Source organism: Phocoena phocoena, chromosome 18 (genome assembly GCF_963924675.1).
Source record: "Phocoena phocoena chromosome 18, mPhoPho1.1, whole genome shotgun sequence".
Lineage (NCBI taxonomy): Eukaryota > Metazoa > Chordata > Mammalia > Artiodactyla > Phocoenidae > Phocoena > Phocoena phocoena.
The window spans coordinates 23,593,055-23,617,459 of NC_089236.1; the positions used below are offsets into that span (position 1 = coordinate 23,593,055).

Consider the following 24,405-nt stretch of genomic DNA (forward strand, 5'->3'; position numbering starts at 1 on the left):
AAATACTGAAAGCTGAGGGCAAGCCTGAAACAGGGGACGATAATCCCACAAAGTACAGGTTGTGTGAGCTCCAAGTGTTCCAAGTCCAAGACCCATTCTTACGAGGCCAAGAGGGGTTGAAAGGCTATGCACATGAGACTTTTTCCCAACAGGAAGCATCAGCAGAAAAGCAAAGAGTGGAAGGAGGTAGAAACAATAGTACAACGTATTCCCTGCTATATTTCCTCTTTGGCCATGGCTCTTGTTGAGTGGCTCCTCTTCCATACCTGTAACTCTCACTGGGTTCTGGAGCATAGTTCCCAACCCCTTGCCTCTTTGCCTGAGTGGATAACTGTTTCCAACTGGTGCTAGTCCCTGGGTGATTCATCATCCCTTTTTGGTTACTTTAAACTATGCCCACAACTCTGCAAATAGTCCCTTCATTAAACTATGTTCCAAAAAACCATCCATTACTACCAGGACCCTCAATGATACAAGCATGACTGTACACCAGTCACTATACACAAGGCAAAGGCCTATATCAAATGGGTCCTCTACAGGATGCTAAACATGGTGAGCCTCCAACATTTATGCTAATCTCCCAAAGATCTTTATTTTTAACCTATCGCATTTATTTCACTAATGTATGCTTAGATGTGTTCTGTCTCCTTAAGCTTTTCTAGATAGCAAGAGCTTTTAAAAAAATCTGATGAACTCTATGGATCAACACCTTAGAAAAGCGCAAATATATATATACACCCTAGAAAAGCACAAATATTTTTGTATATAATTTGAGGGAATCCATGGGTTTCCCTGAAGCCCTTCAGCTCACAAACCCCAACATGAGAACCTCTAAGAAATAAATAAATGGGGGGCTTCTCTCATGGCACAGTGGCTGAGAGTCCACCTGCCAATTCAGGGGACACCGGTTGGATCCCTGGTCTGGGAAGATCCCACGTGCCGTGGAGCAGCTAAGCCTGAGTGCCACAACTACCAAGCCTGCATTCTAGAGCCCATGAGCTACAACTACTGAAGCCCACGTGCCTAGAGCCCATGCTCCGCAACAAGAGAAGCCACTGCAATGAGAAGCCCGCGCACTGAAACGAAGAGTAGCCCCTGCTCACCACAACTAGAAAAAGCCCACGTGCAGCAACAAAGACCCAACACAGCCAAAAATAAATAAATTAAATTAATTAATTAAATAAATTTTTTAAAATAAATGTGGACTTCCCTGGTGGCACAGTGGTTAAGAATCTGCCTGCCAATGCAGGGGACGTGAGTTGGATCCTTGGTCCAGGAAGATTCCACGTGCCGCAGAGCAACTAAACCCGTGCGCCACACTACTGAGCCTGCGCTCTAGAGCCTGTGCGCTGCAAGTACTGAAATCCATGCGCCACAACTACTGAAGCCCGCGCACTCTAGGGCCCGTGCTCCACAAGAGAAGCCACTGCAATGAGAAATCCACGCACCGCAACGAAGAGTGGCCCCCACTCGCCACAACTAGAGGAAGCCCACGCGCAGCAATGAAGACCCAACGCAGCCAAAACATATAAGAAAAAAAATTAAAATTAAAAATAAACTAATGCCCACTGAAATAAGAAAGGTGTTTCATTTACTTTGAGTTCCTAGAGCATATCAGAAGATCTGCCATTTATATTTCATTTCTCATTCATTCAACAATAGTACAATAAGAAAAGTAATGCTAATGCCAGAATTAATCTCTATTTCTGAAGACTAACTTTATAGAAAGATAAACACTAAATGCCTTGCAACCTTTAAAAACAAACCCAAATTAGGTAGATCACTGGAGCAAATAAGAATGTTCAATAAATGACCCCAAACTGTGCAATCAAGTCTTACTCATCCACACTGAAAATGGACAAAGTATTAGCATAGCTAATCAACAACTCATTTTTTATTGGAATTAAATTACTTATTGGAAGGGGACTGTATCTGATTTACCTCTTTAATAGTATTTTCAATTAATTTGATATTAAAATAGTTTATACCTTTTGAGCATAAACAACTGATAACAAAAATCTATTTGGAAGTAGAACTCAACTTGAAATTTTTTTTTTTTTTTTTTTTTTTTAATGCGTTACGCGGGCCTCTCACTGTTGTGGCCTCTCCCGTTGCGGAGGACAGGCTCCGGACGCGCAGGCTCAGCGGCCATGGCTCACGGGCCCAGCCGCTCCGCGGCATGTGGGATCTTCCCAGACTGGGGCACGAACCCGTGTCCCCTGCATCGGCAGGCGGACTCTCAACCACTGCGCCACCAGGGAAGCCCTCAACTTGAAATTTTAAAACTATTATGCGTCCTGCGCTACCAGATTCCTGTACTCTGCAATAAGAATAAAGGCCCTCTGCATGAAGTTTTCTATGGAAATACTGTAAGAGAGATAAGCAAATAAGTTAAAACTTTAACCTCAAATGGTCCAGAATAAGAATATTATTCGTTTCCTAGAGAAAAATATTTATCTACTACCTGTTTTTCAGTCACTAAGAAGTCATTTGTATTTTTTTTTTCAGACACAAATTTAGAGAGCTCTAAAACAACAAATTCCACCAACTCTCCACATACATGAATGACCCAAACAGAAAAAAAAGATCATCTAGTTGCAAATACAGAAGACAGGAAGCACAGGAAAATCCATCTGAAATCTGAGCAAGTAGTTCACGCAGAACTCTCAGCCATACCTTTATCTGACCTTAAATTTTTTTAAAGTAAAATAACATCTAAAGCATACTGGGGCTTTAAAAAACAAAAGCCCATGGTTCATTTGGCATAACTGTGTAAATATCAGAGAATTCCATCAACATCTTCTCTATTTGACTATTGTTGAAAAAAATTTCACATATGCTTTATCACTATGCTATTTCACATTTACTTAAACTTCAGTGTTGTACCTTCAGGCTAACAGGATCTATTTTATTTCTTTTATATACGTAACACCATATTTGATCTATGTCAAGCACAATGATGTGCTTCAATTTTTATTCTGAATGTTTTTATAAACAATGATGCTTTAAAACTAAACTGCCAGCAACAGAACAAAAACGACACTGAAAAGACAATTTAAAAGCAAAATGGAGAGTGAGGCATAGTGCTAGTACCATAAGTGCTGTCATTGTCTACCAATTAGGCAATAACCAGGTTAAATGTCTATGATTGCTCATGCAACTAGACTGATATCACGTTACATCTGTGTTTTTACAGAAACTAGGGAAATGGTGCTACTTTTTTGACTTAGGGAAATTAGAATATGGGCTGAAAATAAGACAGGCAGTGTGATTTAAAAAGAAAGATATGTATACACCTGTACTCTGGCCTAAGCTAAAATGGCCATAGGTGTCAAACATATGTAGGAGCCAGCAGATGGTAAATGTGGATGCCATACAAGGTATTTTTGTTGTTGTTGTTTTAAACATCCACAAGGCTGCCTTCAGGAAGTTTTAGTTTTGAAACTTTTTCTTTGAAGGTTCAGATGGTTAGAAAAGCAGCTAACACTTTCTAGGCCTGCAGAAGATCTAAATAAATTCTTAGATACATTTTTTTCTATATAAAATTATGCAAGCACGTATTTATAACTAGTTGATCTTTCTATAAAAAAGGTATATATGTGCACATATATACCTAAAAACTAATACAGTTACAAATCAATTAAAAATTCTACCAACTAATTCTTTTACAACTGGTCCAGACCAGTGTTTGGGGAAAGTGGTCTATATAAGAAAAATAGAAAAATTCCATTCACACCAAATTTGGAAATTCAGTTTTTAACAATCTCATTATAGTCACCACAGAAAACAAAGATGATATGTACACATATAACTAATTTATGTGTTATTGGCCAATGTTATTTAGTTAAGTGTTTAAAAATTCATGACAACTTTAGATTATATTTCTCAAAAATGCCAAAAAGCATAGTTTTCACTGCATCCCCTTTGACCATACACAATGCATGAATATTTTAGATTTTAAAATGTCCAAGCATATGTATAATAGCATTGCAGAAATTAACGAACAGTAAATTCCCAGTGAAATCACTGACTGATTTAAAATGGTTGGAGAGTTACCATAACGAATCCTCTGCCTAGGGATTTCCCTGGTGGCACAGTGGTTAAGACTCTGCACTCCCAATGCAGGGGGCTGGGGTTTGATCCCTGGTCAGGGAACTAGCTCCCACATGCATGCCACAGCTTGCCTGCAAGCTGCAACAAAGGAGCCCACGTGCCACAAATAAGACCCGGCGCGACCAAATAAATAGAATAAATAAATAATTATTAAAAAAAAAAAGAATCCTCTGCCTAGACTGCTAAAGCTGACCGGAGAAAAGTCTTATGAACACACTACACAGCACCATGACAAAAGTATGGTTTCTGATGGCGGCTGGGCTTTCAAATCCACTCAGTCTCATCATCTCCTTCATCCCTGATTCATGCCATTCCCGATTCCTTTTTGCCCTTACTGTTCTAAATTTTACTTTTTTCATTAGCCTTCATGTTTTTCACCCATGAAGCAAGCATGAACTTCCTCAATCTTCCCGTTCACCCCTGAATGTATAATCCATGTGCTTCAAAGTTAATCAGGCCTGGGCTCCAATTCCAGCTCAACATTTACCAAATCTGCGACCCTAAGCTGATCTCTCTAGGCCCATTTCCTCATCTATAAAATGGGAATGTGGGAATGTGAAAACCTAATCACAGCGTGCTCAAAATGATTTATGAGAAAAGATTATGAAAAATGACCAACGAACTGTGTAAACATGGCAGATGTCTGTTAGTTCTTTCTTCACTCCCACAATTTTACTCTTAATCCTTTCTGTCCTCTGTTCATTCCTCCTGGAAAATCCCTGCTTATTTCAAATAGCTTTAAGGTCACCTCCAGGTAAAATTTACGCCACCCATCTCCTCACTCAAGTAAAACTTTTTAGTGACTCCATGGTACTTAGCAGTTCTATTATAGTACATAGCACATTATTTAATAATGGCTTACCTATTTCAAACCCTTGCTAAAATGTGAGCTTCTGGAGGTAGGGACTGTTTACCTCTTTGGATTTCTGAAATCTAACAAAGTACCTAGTACATAGTAGGTTCTCAAAAGTTAATATAATGAGATGAAAATGATCTTAAGAAGCATCCCCACTATCCAGATGCCTTTTGGAACTTGAATTATTTATGTACTGTATTGGTGTCTGCTAGAGGATGGAATTATGATTGAAATGGGAAAATATAATGGAAAATGATCGTTAAATTTAATCAAGAAATTAACACATAATCATGTCTCAAAATATTCTGGACCAGGTATATATATCCAGAAGTCTCACAGAAGAAAAAGAAAATGAAGTTAAGGGCCTAACGCCAGGTAAATTTCCTTACAAAAATGAGATGCATATAATTCACAGATCCATGTAGAGAAACATGAAGGAGTAACTGAATTGTTAAACAAAGAAAAATAACAAAACTCCAAATTAAAAATGTCAGGCATTTTTTCAAGCAGCCATTTGGAGACTCTCCCATCTCTGAGTATTTCAAAGGGATAGACAATAAACAACAGAAATCAGAAAAATATACAACGGAAAGTGACATGTGCTATGAAGAAAATTAAGCAGCCAAAGAATTATGTGTGGGGACTTCCTTGGTGGCACAGTGGTTAAGAATCCACCTGCCAATGCAGGGGACACGGGTTCGAGCCCTGGTCAGGAAAGATCCCATGTGCTGTGGAGCAACTAAGCCCATGCGCCACAACTACTGAAGCCCACGTGCCTAGGGCCCATGCTCTGCAACAAGAGAAGCCACCACAATAAGAAGAATGCACACTGCAACAAAGACTAGCCCCCGCTCGCCGCAACTAGAGAAAGCCCACGTGCATCAACAAAGACCCAACGCAGCCAAAAATAAATAAATAAAAATTAATTAATTTTTTAAAAAGCCAACAAGATTTGTTGAGAGACCAGATGTGAGGTATAAAAGAAAGAGAAGATGATGAATGGATAAAGAATATGTAGTGCATATGTACAGTGGAATATTCACCCATAAAGAGAAGGAAAGTCTAGCATTTGTGACAACAAAGATGAACCTGGTAGACATTACACAAAGTGAAATAAAACCAAACACAGAGAGACAAATATTGATTGATCTCACATACATGTGGAATCTAAAAAAGTCAAAAACTCATGGAAGCACAGAGTAGAACAGCAGTTAACAGAGGCTGGGGTGGGAGAAATGGGGTGATGTGGGTCAAAGTTCCTGTAAGATGAATAAGTTTTATACTTGAAATTTGCTAAGAGTAGTAGACCTAAGCTTTCTCACCGTATGTGTACATACATGTGCACAGACGCATGCACACACACACACACACACACACATATACACACAGAAGGTAACAATGTGAGGTGACCAATGTGTTAATTAGCTTGAATTATGGTGATCATTTCACAATGTATATGTCTATTAAATCATGTTGTCCACCTTACATATATACAATCTTTATTTGTCAATTATACCTCAGTAAAGCTGGGGGGAAAGAATGTCAAGGTTATTGCCTTACACAACTGGAAGAATGGAGTTCCCTTTTGCTGGGAGGAAAGTCTGTGAGAGGGAGTGGGGCAGAGGGAAGGGCTGTCATAAGTTCCTTTGGTCTTGCTTTTCTAAAAACACGCCACCCTCAGTGTGATAAAACCCAAGCAAAGCTGTACATGAATTCCTAACACCTGGGGAAGAAACGGTCTCATCTACTAATGGAAAAGAAGAATGAGTAGGTTGTCTCAAAATACATACTTTGTTATCTCGCAGTGGCTCAGTCCTCAAGGGTTAATCACAAGCAAATCACTTTCTGCTGAACTCAGTGTTTTATGCTGCCTTATTATTTGGTTCAATTTCTACAAAGAAAGCTATTTGAATTTAAACAGCAAGTGGAAAGGAGAAAAAAGGGAAGGAACAAGAAAGACTGCTTGGCAAATCAGCAGAATTTGAGAAAGAGAGGTAGTGCACATGCAGATCAAAAGAAGGAGAGCAAGGGAATTTATATTCCAGAAAAAGTGTCAGACATGATAAAATGACATTAGGAAGAGAATTTTTACAATTATCCTTCCCTAAAATTTTCAAGCTGGCATGAATGTCCCAGATTTTCATATCTAAATCCACCTGGCCCTTACCATTACTGTTCCATTGCCAAAAAAAAAAGTACACTTGAACTTCTCTCAAAGCACCAATTCTTTAATTAATTTAAGTGAAAATTTTAAATTAAGTAAAAAGAAAAAGCAATATTAACTACATCTTACTTGCTTGACTTTAAAGGCAATTTATTTTAAACCATCGGCAAGCATTAATATCTACAGCATGACTAGAGAGTAAATAAAAGGGCAAACCAAAAACAATCTGAAACAGTAAAACAAAACCCAAAAGCAAACATAATAAGAAACAAGGGGCTTCCCTGGTGGAGCAGTGGTTGAGAGTCCGCCTGCCGATGCAGGGGACACGGGTTCGTGCCCCGGTCCAGAAGGATCCCACATGCCGCGGAGCGGCTGGGCCCGTGAGCCATGGCCGCTGAGCCTGTGCATCCGGAGCCTGTGCTCCGCAATGGGAGAGGCCACAGCGGTGAGAGGACCGCGTACCATAAAAAAAAAAAAAAAGAAAGAAACAAAACGCTCAGGCTCAGGACAAATGAGTACTTCTCCACTCTAAAATAATGAACAAAAAATTCTCCAAACTTAAATCCTTGCTATAACTGATGATCTTAAGAATAACCTTTTAAGTACTGTTTAGCATTTATTCATTGACCCACTGATGCAAACCTTGTCTCTAATAACGCAAGCAGCTTTCTTTGTTCAAGTTAAATGTGACTAGTCAGAAAGTCCTGTCCCAATACCAACTTAGTCCTGGTCGCCTCAGATAGTACCAGGAGTCCCTGGGTTCATCACAGGTTTGCTAAACCAGGCTGCACATTTGGCTTCAAGTTCTCAAACCCAAGGATACTGTGATGGTTCACTTTATGTGTCAGTTTGGCTAGGTCAGTCAATTAAACCTCAATGTAGGTGTTGCTGTGTTGGTATTTGGTACATGTGGTTAACATCTATAATCAGCTGACTTTATTAAGTAAAGCAGTTTATCTTTGATAACATAGGTGTGACCCATCCAAGCAGTTGAAAGGCCTTAAGAAAACTGAGATTTCCCTGAGGAAGCAGAAATTCTGCCTCAAGACTTAGCCGCTGTCTGAAAGTTGCCAGCCTGCAGGCCTGCCCTACAAATTTTAGAATTGCCAGCCCACACAATTGTGTAAGCCAGTTCCTAGAAATAGATAAATAATACATTCTACTTAGTTCTGTTTCTTTGGAGAACCCTGGCTGATACATATTTCTACTGTGTTTCAGGACCAGAAAATAATGTTTTTAGGTATATCGCCCTGACTCGTTCATTATTCACTAATTCAACATTTATTTAAACATTTAATCGGGGTACTTACTACAAACCAGGCACTGTACTAGGAGTAGAGATATAGATCAATAAGGTCACCTCACAAAGGTTACAAACTGATTCACAATCTCAAAACAAAGCCTGCGAGTCCTCAAAAACTTACTAGTTTGCTTTTATATTTCATTTCTCCATAAATTTATCTAATTTCTTTTAGAACTTACTAGATTTTTAGCCAGAAATATTTCTTAGGATAATAAAGGGATGGTTATTCTAGTTGTCAATGACTCTCAAAAGTTGACACATGACACACCCTCTCTTAGGACCAGATTTTAAATCAGATCATAGACAAGGACCAGATTTTAAATCAGATCATAGATAAGATTCCCTCTAGGCTATCTGCAAAGGCACATGGTTGTAACCCCATCCCTTTGTCATGTTACCTCATCAGTGTGCAGAGACACTGGAGTTAAGATCCACTGCTTTATACAGCTACACTGAGATAACCAATGTGCTGAGAATAATCTACTGCACAGATTTTACTAATTAGTGTTAACACATTCCATCAAATTTGAAACAAGCACGCACTAACTAAAAACTCTCTTTAAGGTGTATACGATTATAATAATATAGTAATTGACATTTCTTTAATTGGTAAAAGCTTTCACTTTAACACTAGGTTTAACCTGAGGGAGAGATTCCATTTTTCTATCTTTATTACAATTTAGTAAGTCAGTGCTAGTAGGGAGTAGTGGAAGTAAGACGCTGAAAGTCGGTTTCAGCAGATATTTGATCAGAGGCTGCCAATAAGAAACTTGCACTTACCCTTACATGTTTTCCCTGTGAGCTGGTCCCTACCTGTGTCTGGACCAGGTCACTTCCCAAAATAAGCTCTCCGTCCTCTGAAGCTGCTGGCTCTAAGGGACTTGGGGTATCTGAGTCATAGCCCTACTACCCTCATTCAGTTGAGTCTAGTATGTCTCCACCCTTCTGTTTCACCACTGTTCATATAAAGATAGTATTATTGACCCCAGTCCCTAACACAGAAGGATGTCTGGTATATATATGGCTTCTCAGTTTCTAAACAGCAAAGAAAAATGGAATGACTCTAGACAGGCAGCAGGAACAAGTAAATATCCAAATATGAAAGAAATCAATGCCAACAGTACCCTCTCCCCTATTCAAATACTCCCACCTCTCTACATCCCAGTTTGTCTATTGTAATCCCAGACCACAACTTCATAACTTGTCTCCTTTACTGAACTGTGAGCCTCTAGAGAGCAAGAAGCAGGTACTATTCATCTTTGTATTCCTAGAATACGTATGGGTTAAATAAAAGTTAGTGTTAACTGACTGGATGGATGAATGTGTGTGTAGATGGTTAGGTGGACAGGTGGCCAGTTGCTAAGTACTCTGCTTCTGGGTCATAGATGGCTCCTGAGAAGAGTCCAGATAAAACTGAAGGATAGGGTCAATGCTAGACCAAGAGGGAAAAGGGAGGATACAGGAGAGAACAAAGGTTAGAAGCTGGGAAACCTGAATTCTGATTGAGATTCTGCCCTTAACTCACGGTGACCTTAGGTTATTGCAATTGAACATATGTGTATGTTGGAGGGCAGGGATCATCTACAGAATATGTTAAATATCTACAGAATATGTTAAATACAGACTAGACCAGTAACCTATAAAATATTTCAAACATAGAGCAGACAACGTGTAAAATATAAGGTCAACTTCCATCTATTTAACAATATGGAATCATCTCAAGATAATAACCCTAAGCAGACAGGCCAAAAAGGGGCAAGATTTTCAAAGTCAAATTCTAATTAGAAAATTAAACCAGAATGATACTGAAAGATGACTTCGGTGTTTGGGAGATATCTGTTAGGAAGTAAGAACTATGGCAAGCTTTACATCCGTGCTCTGTGGCTCTTCATGCTAGATGTGTCAAGTCTATCAGTGAAGCTTGTGAGACGTGTTCTTTGGCCTGAAGCTTCAGATATATCTGCTCTAAAAAGCTTGGTCTTCTGGGCAATTCAAGGTTCATTTAGTTCTAGGAGTTAGTTTCTTTAACTTGTTTGTCACTGCTATTTTATTCACTGGCCCTAAATTTCTCTCTTTCAAATTTAAGGATTTTCCTTAGCTCTTTCTATTATCTAAACTTTGGAGAAAAGGGACTTTTTTAACTAACATATCCTTTATCATTTTGTTATTGTACTTTTATTGTTTTATTGACTTTTATTAAATTATTTTTGTCCAATAACTTCCTGAATTAAGAGTTCTACACTATTCCTGAATTAAGTTCTAAACTACTTTAGCCTACCTTCAAATGAGCCTTCCCTGCCTCTTTCCCCCTCACACAATCACACACTTCTCCTGCCAATTCATTTATATATTTTCTTTTGCGGGAAATGTTCCATTTCTATTTGACTTTTGAAAGGTGCAAACAGAAGTACACACAGTACTCTACGAACAGACACATTATACTTTTATACAGAAAAGATATGTTTGGGGAATTCCCTGGTGGTCCAGTGGTTAGGACTCTGTGCTTCCACTGCAGGGGGCCCCGTTCGATCCCTGGTTGGGGAACTAAGATCCCACACACACAAAATATATATATATGTTTCTGTTTTATTTTCAATAGTTTCCATAAGATGTCCAATGTTTTGCTGGTTTTAGAGCTGAAAGAAATGATAGAAAACATCTAGCCAAAACCCACTCCACTTCCTCCATTTTTATGGAAGAAGACACTGAGGTCCTGAATAGTCACATGCCTTGTCCAAGTTGCAGCCATTGTTTTTTGTTTGTTTGTTTTCTTTTGTTTTTAATTTATTTATTTTTGGCTACGTTGGGTCTTCATTGCTGCACGCGGGCTTTCTCTAGCTGCGGCAAGTGGGGGCTACTCTTCATTGCTGTGCACCAGCTCCAGTAGTTGTGGCGTGTGGGCTCAGTAGTTGTGGCTCACGGGCTTAGTTGCTCCGTGGCATGTGGGATCTTCCCGGACCAGGGCTCGAACCTGTGTCCCCTGCATTGGCAGGCGGATTCTTAACCACTGCACCACCAGGGAAGCACCACAGCAATTGTTATCAGTGTCTGCACTGGGACTGGAACACAGGTATCCTAATTCTAGCCCAGAGCCTAGGTCTTCAAGCAACAATTTAATCTCCTACAGTCTTTTAACAGATTATAAAAACCATTCAATTATCTTTCCAGTGTGAGCTCATACTCAGTGAAACATCCCTAACTGACTTTAGTGCCCATTCACAAACCTTTTGCCTTGTACAACGTCTTACTAGGTAGTTTGATAAATTACCCAGAGGAAATAGTGTCATTTGATTGTCTAATGTCAAGTTAGATCCTAGCACTGGTCCTTGATATCCTCACTCCTTATATAATTCCCTATTTTTTTTCCACAAAATTTTACCTTCCCTCAACCTCCAACAAGAAGTTGTATGTTCAAAACTCCTACATTTAATATAAAACTAACAGTTTGTTAAGTATGAAAGTAGGATTACTAGTACCTCCTTCAACTTCTGGATGGGGCCATGTGGCAATCTGTCACACTCCAGTATAAAGGCCATTAATAATGAGAGGCATCCATTTAGCCAACAACTCAAAGCCTTACAATTGTCAAGGGAGTGGTTCAATGAACATTCTTAAACTGATGCTACGAATTCAAATCGGGACAATCTGTCTTGAAGGTAATTTCACCATAGGAATCAACAGCCTTAAACATATTCATGTCATTAGGCTCAGAAAATAATCAGAGAGGTGCATAAAAACTTTTATATGAGAATATGCATCACTGCATTATTTATAATATATAAAACTGGAAACAATTTGAATACCCAACAATAGGGGAATAATTAAATAAATTAAGACACATCTAAAATACGCATCCACAATTAAATAATATATTGAGGAATGTTTACAGACCACGTTAGAGAATAAAAGCAAGTTATACGACGGAACGTTCAGCATATATGCACACAGGAAAAAAATGGAATGCTATAAAACAAAACATTAACAGTAGTTATATATTCTTATTACCTACCTTTTATCACTAAAACAAAATCTTTGGATCACAGACTTTGGAATTCAAAGAAATATGGTTTGAATTGCTCTCTACATGTCAGCAACATAACCTTGGCCAAGTTACTTAACCTCTATACTAGAGCTTCCTCATCTGTAAAATGAGATAAACAATACCTACCTCCTTGGGTTGCTATGAATTTTTAAAAATTAGGACATACATATACATCACCTAGTATTTTACATGTGGTAAACATTCAATAAATGGTACCTACTTCAATTACTATATGATATTATTATACAATTGTTTCTTTTAAAATCAGGGGAAAAATAAAGGTTAAAAAAGAAAAGTTGTGGAAGATCCCACCAGTCAGAAGGGTTTAATAAATAACTTCTTAAGTCAGAAAACCCTCTGATCTGTCTACTTTAAAATAAACTTTAAAAACAAATTCTTCAACAGCAACAAATATACCTCATCTTTGGTATCTCCCTTTTAATCCTGCACTTAATTTTGCACCCTGATCATAAAAGTGATCTTGCTGTGTCTCTAGCTAGCCTCCTCCCTATCATGTACTTTTTTTTTTTAACATCTTTATTGGGGTATAATTGCTTTACATTGCTGTGTTAGTTTCTGCTATATAACAAAGTGAATCAGCTATATGTATACATACATCCCCATATCCCCTCCCTCTTGTGTCTCCCTCCCACCCTCCCTATCCCACCCCTCTAGGTGGTCACAAAGCACCGAGCTGATCTCCCTGTGCTATGCAGCTGCTTCCCACTAGCTATCTATTTTACGTTTGGTAGTGTATATGTGTCCATGCCACTCTCTCACTTCATCCCATCTTACCATTCCCCCTCCCTGTGTCCTCAAGTCCATTCTCTATGTCTGCGTCTTTATTCCTGTCCTGCCACTAGGTTCATCAGAGTCAGTTTTTTTTTTAAGATTCCATATATATGTGTTAGCATGTGGTATTTGTTTTTCTCTTTCTGACTTACTTCACTCTGTATGACAGACTCTAGGTCCATCCACCTCACTACAAATAACTCAATTTCGTTTCTTTTTATGTCTGAGTAATATTCCATTGTATATATGTGCCACATCTCCTCTCATGTACTCTTACAAGCTTTTACTATACTGACTTCGAAGACCCTGGCAAGCACCCCTTAAACTCTTTCAGCTTACCTGCAACACCTTGCAATTCAGTTATTCTTCTTGCTTGGGAAATCATCCCATTTCCTGAAAGCTACTTTTACTCCCTTACAATAGGGTCTTTTACTTTAAGGCTGTAATTTCTTACAGTAGCAATGCTTATAGCTTAATTTCATTACACAGTATTCTTTTCTTCCTTTTTGAGTTAAGGTGAAATAAAATTAACTCTGCTTTGAAGTTTAAGAAATTTTAAACAGGGCTTCCCTGGTGGTGCGGCGGTTAAGAATCCGCCTGCCAACGCAGGGGACACGGGTTCGAGCCCTGGTCCGGGAAGATCCCACATGCCGTGGAGCAACTAAGCCCATGCACCACAACCACTGAGCCTGCACTCTAGAGCCCGTGAGCCACAACTACTAAGCCTGCATGCCACAACTACTGAAGCCCGAGCACCTAGAGCCCATGCTCCGCAACAAGAGAAGCCACCGCAGTGAGAAGCCTGTGCACCACAATGAAGAGGAGCCCCCGCTCGCCGCAACTAGAGAAAGCCCACACACAGCAACGAAGACCCAATGCAGCCAAAATTAAATAAATAAAATTATTTAAAAAAACAGAATTTAAAAACATATCTTGAAGCTTCTGAAGACGCAGAAAAGTACCACAAAAACCAAGACTGTATATCATTTCTTGGAGTTGAATTTCATCAATTTCTTATATCTAAATGATGGAGAAATAATATGGTACAGTATAAAAGTCAAGGACTTTTAGAGTCAAAATTGGTTTCACATCCTAGTCCTGCCACTTACTAGCTATATGACCTTGAGAAAGTTAATTAACCTCTTGGATCCTCAGTTTTCTTACATGTAAAATGGTGAAAAGTAACATCTAACTTCATGGGTTATTATGAGAAGCGGGAGAATATAATACAGTGCCTGGTAAACAGCATTCACTAAATGTTAGTTCATTTCCTCCCTAACTATTTGTTTGCATATCCTAAACTCAATACATTCTTGCGTATCATTAATTTTTACCTTATTTTTATATATTCAATGATTAAAAATAAAAAATATTACTAATATTATGGGGGCAAGAGACAGGTATGAAACTTGTTACCTTATAAAAAGTTTAAAAGATTGGGAAGCACTGTTTAAAGACAAACTCAGAAAAAAAATAAAGGTTATTAAAAAACAAAAATCATGAGAAGATCCCACATGGTCACAGCTTTTGTACTGGCCCAAAGTGATTTTATACTACAAGCACCTGAAACAATCCCCTACAAAATCTCACAGTTAAAAAACCTTACCATATTGATCAAATATAGACAATAAACTTAGTGCTAGGCATAGATCCACTGACACAAAACTGAGAGTAAATGAGTCAACGATTCTAAACTGTTTCTGAATAGAATATCACAAGCTTTCTAGCATGGAAGGAAAGAATGAAATGGGTTACCCCAAATGGAAATATACAAATTAGGTATCAATTCATGGCACTTACTAAAACTTCTACTTAAAATTCTTTACCTCCAGCGAGCAACTAAGCCCGTGAACCACAACTACTGAGCCTGCACTCTAGAGCCTGCGTGCCACAACTACTGAAGCCCATGAACATAGAGCCTGTGCTCTGTAACAAGAGAAGCCACCGCAATGCGAAGCCCGCATACTGCAATGAAGAGTAGCCCCTGCTCGCCGCAACTAGAGAAAGCCCACCCACAGCAACAAAGACCCAATGCAACCAAAAATAAAAATAATTAATTAAAAAAAAATCTTTATCAAAAACACGTAACACATTTAGAAATACTGTAAGTACTATACACTAATAAAGTTCTAGGTGAGTAAAACTTTAACATCATTGCAGCTAGGCTGTATGTCTATGGCTGCTTCTGCTTTACAACAGCAGAGTTTGGAAGTGTGACAGAAGCCATAAGGTCTGCAAACCTAAAATACTATTCAGCCCTTTACAAAAGAAGTTTGCTGCCCTCTGTCCTTGAGGGTGGCAATCCTGGCTCACTCATCTCTTCCCCCCACACACCTCGTATATAGCTTCTATGTATTTGGTGTTAAAAAAAAATCTATTATACTGAATTGAATCGACAAACTTTAAAAACAGAGCTGGAGACTGCCTGTGTTATCAGAGGCACCAAGCAATAAAGTTACCAAAATTTGGAAAAGCACGTCAGAAGTCAGAGCATCATGTGTACTCTGACTACACCTAATATTTGATACATGCTTATATTTTATGCCTCTCTTTACCATTAAAAAAAAAATCAGAGAGAGAATATCATTTATCTTAGTCTTTTTTATTCCTTAAGGCCATCAGTTCATTATACTGTAAAACATGTCCTCTAATCCTCTGTTTTTCTTCCATCTAGTTGTTTCATTCCTTTGTTAATTTAATTATTCAGTGGATTTATAGAGCAGTAACCAAGGATGGTAGCATGCTGAGAACTGAGAGAACAAGGATCCTTAAAACTTGGTCCTTGCCTGTAAAGAATATCTAATTTTAGTTTAAAAGACATGTTTCAAAAAGGAGAAGAAGCACTATTTAAATAATGCCAGCAAATCAACAAGTGGGCCAAGTCAGGTATCTGTTACTATCACCTAGTTTCAAATATCCACCAGAAAAACACACACACACAAACACACATTACTTTAAATGTTCCACCATCTTGAATCAAAGAATTTCTGAGAACTGGGAAAACAGCCCACTCCATCATAGCTGCTACTGCTGGGGGAAAAAAAAAAGCATCAAAATTGTTTACAAATTCCCTAAGGCATTATATTCTTCCAAAACAGCAAAAGCAGTAAATAACCTTCTAGATAAATATGAACTGCCTGAAATTGTTATAAAATGCTAAAACTTCTATCTTGAGACTGCAACATTTAACTTTCAAGATAGACAATAGTTGTACCAGAGGAAAAATTTTAAAAAATAATAAATTCTGCATCAAAATGGTAGCTGTGATGGAGAAATATGGAGACTAGTCACTCAACAAACATCTGTTTAGCATTTATCTATAAGTATACAAATACTTATTTAGCATCTATGACAGGCTTTGTGCTAAATTCTGGGCAGAGTAGTGAGCAAGACAGACACAGACTCTTCTTCCTTAGAAACTAACATAAAGGAGAAATCCAACAGAAAAAGAATACATGCATCAATATGTTGAACCAAACATCCATGTTTATTTATTAGGCCACTCAGTAGTAATAAAAGTTAATAGCTGTTCATTTAATAAACAAGTAACTACCATGTATCGACTGCAATGCCAATCACAGAAGCAAGCATATAAGTTCTTGCCCTAAGACTTCACAACCTAGGTGCTTATACATATACAAATAATTTTGATATAGTATAAGAAATAATTTAATAAAAAACTGTATATGACTTTCTAAGGAAGTACTTAGGATAAAACAACTTTATTCTACTAGGGAAAGGGAACTCGAGTCAGGTAAGGCTTCACATCAGTAACCTGAGTCTTAAAAAATGAACAGCAGGGGCTTCCCTGGTGGCACAGCGGTTAGGAATCACTGCCTGCCAGTGCAGGGGACACAGGTTCGAGCTCTGGTCCGGGAGGATACCACATGCCGCAGAGCAGCTAGGCCCGTCCGCCACAGCTGCTGAGCTTGCGCTCTGAAGCCCGCGAGCCACAACTGCTGAGCCTGAGTGCCACAAGTACTGAGGCCCACGTGCCTAGAGCCCGTGCTCTGCAGCGAGAGAGGCCACCCAATGGGAGGCCCGCGCACCGCAAGGAGGAGTAGCTCCCACTCGCCACAGCTAAAAGAAAAGCCTGTGCGCAGCAACGGAGACCCAATGCAGCCAAAAATAAAAATAAATAAAGTAAATATATTAAAAGAAAAAAAAAGGACAGCAGTTTGCCAGGCAACGAATTTCAGACAGAAGAGAAAACTACAGTAAGTAAAGTCATAGCACAGGGTACAGTACAGTGAAGGAGATGGAGAATGAGGCTGCAGTCAGTCATTTAGGGGTTAGTTCATGAACAGTCCTGTATATCACAATGGCATACTTATACAATTTATATAATCACCATGGGAAGTTTGGACCTTGGTAAATTTATAAAAAGGAACTTGGTAAATTAATTTAAAAAATTATAGTACCATAATTAGCTGTGTAGTATAGAAAAATAACTGATGGCTGTGTGAAGTGTAAAAAGGCTAAAGGACCAGAAGCAAAGAGACCTGTTTTTAAAGGCTATTATTAATACAATAGGTCAGAGGAGAGAGGCTAGACCAACAGAATAACAGTGAGAAGGGAGAAAGTGGAGTGTTGATGGCATTATTCAAGGTAGTGGATAGGTGAGAATCACCATGCATAGGGAGGGGATATAACAAGCTACATTTTAGATAAGCTGAATTTTGTATTTTTATTTGTAGGACTCACTGGTAGACAACTGAAAATTCTTATTAACTCCATTCTTCTCATTCCTTCCCACTCCAGAATAACATGTACTCATTAAACAATTTCTTTTTAAAGTGCTTACCACATAACAGGCACCTTTATAAATGTTGGAAATACACAGACAGCAAAGTCCCTCTTCAGGGAGCTTACATTTTAGCCTCCTCTTACGATAACAATGATAGGAACACTGTTTTACAGTGAAAGGAACAGTGAGGAAAGAATAGGGAAAGGTTAAAAATATGGATATACAATACATAATCCATGTGATTTCTTCAAAGGTAAGCTTCAAGGTAAATATTTTAAATTCCAATTGCAACTGAAAAATAAAAGTGGTCTCTTTTTTTTGGTAATGAATAAGCACTTGATAATTTACATGTCTGATAGGTTTTGATTTTCAGGTATAAGGTTTGCTTACACTGAAACATATATGTGGCTAATTTTCTTATATGTTACATCATCCTAATAATACTAGGAGTTACACTCTTCAGGAAAGTACTGAAAACTGAAAGGCTACCAAGTCATACAAACTGAATTTTGTTCAAACTGCTTTAAAAATTGTTAATATTCTCCTCTTAACTTTAAGGTTTCTTTTCTACTTGTCCATGAGAAGCAGCTTTGCTGAAGCAAAGTCTGGTCATGACTTGTGATTATTAAACAATTAATTGTAAGATAGTATTTTATTCAAAGTACTATGCAGGTATTTCCTCCTACATTTTTAGCTTTTAATCTCCCAAATAGGCTAATGAACCTGAATTCTTAATCCCTAAAAGAAAGCTTACATGAGACAGTTATTTAACATCTACAACTGCAGATATATATTTCAAAAACTTTAAAATAAATTGCATCTTTTTAAAAAATGGTATGAAAAATGTCTTCTTCAATTCCTTGACAAACATTTGATTGTCTACTATTTTCAATAAGATTAGCAAATATATCCCATACTTAGGTCATTTGTTCTTTGTTATCCTACACTTTGTCAACTTCCCATCACTTTCAGTACTTCTAAGTTTCCCCAAAGTTATTATTATCAACTCTCTTATGTTCCACCTCATCATTGGTCACTGCCTGGACCAGTGATTCCCTACAGAAGCAGAACAGGCCCTTAGGGACCTTCTGAAAATTTGCAAGGACATTTTTTGGTTGTCACAATAAGCTGGGTAGGAAGGAGGGTATTTAGTGGATGAGGACTATGGATCCTAGAAGTCCTAGAACAACAAACAACTGCCTGCATCCCTCAAGATTTTAAAAGACTCTACTGGACACTGAGTAGGTGAAAAGCTTATCTATGATCATCTTAGTCTAGGACTTCACTACATATAAAATATTATCATTTTTGCACCATTTTAGTGAAGACTGAATTTTCCAGAATTGCAGCTATCATGTAAATTGAGGTAAGATTCCACTTTGTTTCATTCAAAATTTTACCAAAAATTGTTCACAACTTGGGAAAAATTAGTTTGTCGATGACGATGGCTCTTATGGTATTTGAACTGCCAATGTAATACATCTGAAATCAGCCTGCATTTATAGCCATCCCACTCACAATGATTTCTTTGCACTGGTGCAATATGCCAGCAACTGATCAGTTCTTCATTGTGTCTTCTAATGTAATCATGCCTGAGTACTTACATATTTAAATAGTAGACACGTTATTTTCTAGTAAAATACTTATTTTACCTTTATGCTTCAATTAGAGCAGTACACTGATTTTTTTAAATTATGCTTATGGGTATTTTTTATTGCCTATAAATCTTTAGGATATTACAGGAAACTTTAATATTTGTTATAAAAAGAGGGCTCTGGGCTGGACAGGTTTAGAATCACTGGCCTACACTTTAGCTTTCAGGTGCCCAGACTACTAAAGATGTCTCCTAACTGATAGCTTGGATTCTATACACTCCCTTTTCCAAAGAAAAGTACCTACAGATGTAAAAAAAATCACCAATATTATTTCTATCTTCAAAATACCACAGGGCTCCAATTGCCTTGCAAATCAGTCCAGTACTGAGATTTTTACAACTCTCCATAGAGAGGTGAGTTCTGCCTAACCTAATATCTTATCCAGTTTACATCACAGACTGAACACTCTATTCAGAAAGCCTTATTTCTGGGATCTATCCTCAATATTTTGAAATATTTTGAAATAACCTATAAGGAGAAAGAACCTGCATATATATATATATCCGAATCACTCTGCTGTACACCTGAAACCAACATAACATTGTAAATCAACTATACTTCAATTTAAAAAAAAAGTTAAATAATTAAAAAAAAGAAAACCTTATTTCTAAGGAGTCAGCAAATCACAGTGGAAAGAGTGTTAGGATTTAGAACCTTAGGCCCACCACTTATTAGGAGAATGATCCTGGATGAGTTACCACTTTCTGAGTCTCCTCGTTTAAGTGACAACTGAAAATGACCTTCTTCACAGGGCTGTGGTATGGAATGAATCAGACATAGCAGGAACTCAAAGAGTTTGCTACTTCAAACTTTTTATCTGTTTTGTTCGTTTACTTCTTCCAAGGATGATACCTGGCTGGTATCCAGCAGTGCTCAAGAAATGTCTGTTGAACAAAAGCATATTGCTTTCTGAAACCTTTCCAGCTCACTAACTCTGGTCCAGAAATTTATCAGGTAAGTAACGATAACTGAGCGCCTACAAATTGAGTGCTTACTTGAAGTAAACACCCAGTCTGCTCTTCGGAAACAAAACCTGCCAGAAAATGACAGGTCAACAATAAAAGATGTCACAAGACTGTGTATGACTAGTCAACGAACAGTATGTACAACAAGTGCTGTGCATCGAAGGGCAAGACATATCACTGTTGGCTGGATCAACACGGAAGGTGGTGTGGAAAAGGGAGGAAACAGACTTTCTCCAACTAATCCATTCTTCTCACACGTAGCCTGAGAGAACTTTACAATTGTCCAACAGGTCACTCCTCTGCTTAGAGCTCATCAAAATGCAGGGGACACGGGTTCGAGCCCTGGTCGGGGAAGATCCCACATGCCAAGGAGCAACTAAGCCCGTGAGCCACAACTACTGAGCCTGCGTGCCACAACTGCTGAAGCCCACGCGCCTAGAGCCCGTGTTCTGCAACGAGAAGCCCGTGCACCACAACAAAGAGTAGCCCCCGTTGGCGGCAACTAGAGAAAGCCTGTGAGCAGCAACAAAGACCTAACGCGGCCAAAAATAAATAAATAAACTTTTTTTTTTTTTAAATAATGTTTATATTGATTTCACGTCAAAATATCACTGTGGACATACTGGATTAAATAAAAATGCATTGTTAAAATTAAATCCACCCATTTTTTTCACTTCTTAAATATGGCTACTGAAAATCTAAAAACACGTATGCGGCTCGCATTGTTTCCAGCCTGAAGAGACCCCCTTACTATGTCTGACTGGGCCCTGTTTACCTGGCCTACGACTCTGTAGATGACACTACTGGCGCCTGAAACGTTTTTTCCTCTTCACCGAGTCTGCCGCTACTCATTCTTCAGACTTTAGTTTTACAACGATGGTTACAGCGCTTTCTCCTAGAAGCCTCCCCTGGCCTCACCCCCTAGCCCCGAAAGACTGGACTGCGGTCTCCTCCTACATGGTGGGAACACCCACCCTACAGCACTTATCACACTGCATCTGCAATTGCCTGTTCCCTGGTCTGTCTTCCCGACAAGAATGAAAGCTCCTTGAGGGACCAGAGATTCTCCGAACACGCCTACTCGTCAACGCCGGGCACCTAGGAGCATCAACTCTGAATAAATGAGGGGTGGTACAAAGATAGTGGATGAACACAGGGACGACCCCGGTTCGGGGGTAAGGGTGTAGAGAGGTGAGACAGGGACTGGGGGGGGGGGGGAGCGGTGGGGGAGCGCTAGCGGGTAAGCTCGGGCAGCTTGGAGCGGGAGAACGGCAGGAGAGCCGGCAGACTCACCAGTCTCTGGTCAGTGTCGGCGTCCGACAGCTTGGTCGGGGGCGGCGAGGCCTCAGCGTAGCGCAGGCCCTCGCCGGCGCTGGCGACGCCGCCACGGGCAGCCATGACTCTGCGGCGCGCGGCACTCGGAACGCCCCGCTGCCTACGAGGCGGCCGCAGGGACAAACTAGTTAGGGCGGGTCCGTTCGCGGTTTTACCTATGCCTCTCCCGCTGCGCTAGTGGAGGGCGGGGCCCCAAGGGATCTCGTTCTCACCCAGTCTCAGACCAACTTGTCCCCTCAAGCCAAAGGTCAGATCCGAGCTGGGGCCCCTAGGGTGTTGAGGAGTTTTTTCTTTGTTTCAGATTTGCAGGCCTAAAGCCAACCTTGGGACTCGTTGGGGCAAAGCGTGATGGGGCCCGTCTTCCTTCCCCTATCCTGACCTGAGAGCCTGGGTTTAAGCCCTGCAGTCTGATGTTAGATATGATGTTGGTCTCATCAGATGCCGGACCAGGAGAGACCCGGAGAGTCTAAGTGCAGTGCCCAAGTTCCCTGACGTTCCCTGAGACCCACACCAGACCTTTCTAAACCTGCCTTCCCACACACACCCCGCCCAACCACTGATCATACTTCATAATACCACGGTTCTCCCATCCATGAGGGCAATAGAAGTGGCAATCTGCTTACTCCACCCCTTCCCACCATATGACTGGCTCTATGTACGATGAAATTACAAAGAAGAAACTTGTAACCTTCCACCCCACAAATGGTTTTGTACTGACTTGGATATAGAAAGACCCACTTTGTCATTCGTTTTTTCTTTATTTTATTTTTCAGATTTATTATTATTAATTTTTAAGTAAAGCCTTTTGGAGCAAAAATTAACCAACAAATGAAGCCAATGTAGTGCTTTCCAACTCCTGTACCAACTTGGCACCTCTTTTGCCTTTTATACCCATTGCAAAAGCAGCTTACAAATCTTTTCTTTTTTTTTTTAATTCCTGATTTAAAAGTTTTGAGGATCTACTAATTTATTGATTTAGTTAATATTATTAGCAAGCCCAAGAAGTTAGGGCCTGGAGGAATTTACAATCCAGTAGGGAAGATAAAACTAATACGAAGTGATTATAATGTATTCCAGAGCATGAGACTATATGCATCATACAGCAGTATAAAGAGGAAGGGACTAGGAGGATAGAAGAGATCTGAGTTCTGGTGTATGTTCCTTCATTTTCTAGGCTTGTGTTCCTGAATATACCCATTAACTGCTTCATATCTCTCCTTACCTGTGGAAGGGGAGTAACATTTCTCCAACATTCTGACTCAGGGAAATTGTAAGGATAAAATGAAAAAAGGAAAAACAAGAATATGGAAGTAATTTGTACAGTACACTTAAGAAGAGAGTTACTTCCACAATTTGATTGGTGTTTCTGGGAGGGAGTGGCCATTTTTAACCAGGGTCATCAGAGGAGGTTTGGCGGAGACTGAGCCATTGAGGTGGTCAGTAACAAATGGGTAAGACTTTTTTACATGAAAGAGGAGGAAGACTGGAAATGTTAGCTGGAAACAAACAGACAGAAATGAAAAAGGTGGCGTGTAGAACTGGGTTAAAAAAAAAAAAAAAACATGCCAAGACTCTTCAGAAAAATGGCCTTATTACATAAATTAACTTTCATTAGGCTGATCCACAAGTATCGAGGACGTTGGTGAACTAAGTAAATAAATTGGATTGGAACCCACAGGTCATTCATTCACTCATCCATTCATATATTCGATAAATATGTGTTAAGCATCTGTTAGGTATCAGACACTCTATTCGGCACTGAGTCTACAATGCCAAGTAAATAAATAAGATACAGTAAGTCCCCTACATACAAACCTTCAAGTTATGAACTTTCAAAATGTGAACGTGCGTTCGCATGTCCAGTCACATAAGTTAGTTCACGTGTCTGGAGTACACTGTCACATGTGTGCATCCTCTACAAGTGGCTGTGCTTTTATGTACTTTACTGTACAGTACTGTATAGAGTACAGTAGTACAGTACCTTTATTTTAAGTGCAGGATGTCCAGAAGCAAGCGTAAAAACAGCGATGTTGTAGCTGGTACTGCTAAGAAGTACAAAGGGATAACAGTGGAAACAAAAGTGAAAATAATTGAGAGAGTGGAGTGAGGCGAAAAGATGGTGGACGTGGTTCATTCTTATAACATGAATCGTTCAACCACCGGCACGATTCTAAAGAACAAGATCATGGAATGTGTGAAGTCTGCCATGCCGATGATGTCAACAATAATATAGAAGAAGCGTGGAAAAGTGATGGAGGAATTTCGCGCCAAGCTGGCGGGTAATCCTCGCGTCAGTGTGACACGCTAGCTCGGAAGTGTTTTCTGCCGCTGTCGTGGTTCGTCCACTAAACTGCATGGTCGCTGTGTACATGGGCAGAACATGGGCATCGGCAAGAACAGGGACCTGCCCTGGCCCCTGCTCAGAAATGAATA

General features: G+C 39.4%; 1 protein-coding gene across 1 annotated transcript in view; it reads right to left on the reverse strand.

Moving 5' to 3' along the window:
• DNAJC15 (DnaJ heat shock protein family (Hsp40) member C15) overlaps positions 1–22,038 on the reverse strand; it is a 62,357-nt gene extending 40,319 nt beyond the window's left edge. The window contains exon 1 of the mRNA XM_065896211.1: positions 21,931–22,038. Within this exon, the coding sequence (XP_065752283.1) occupies positions 21,931–22,035 (105 nt within the window). The 5' untranslated portion in view covers positions 22,036–22,038. The remainder of the gene's footprint in view (positions 1–21,930) is intronic.
• Positions 22,039–24,405: the final 2,367 nt, after the last annotated feature.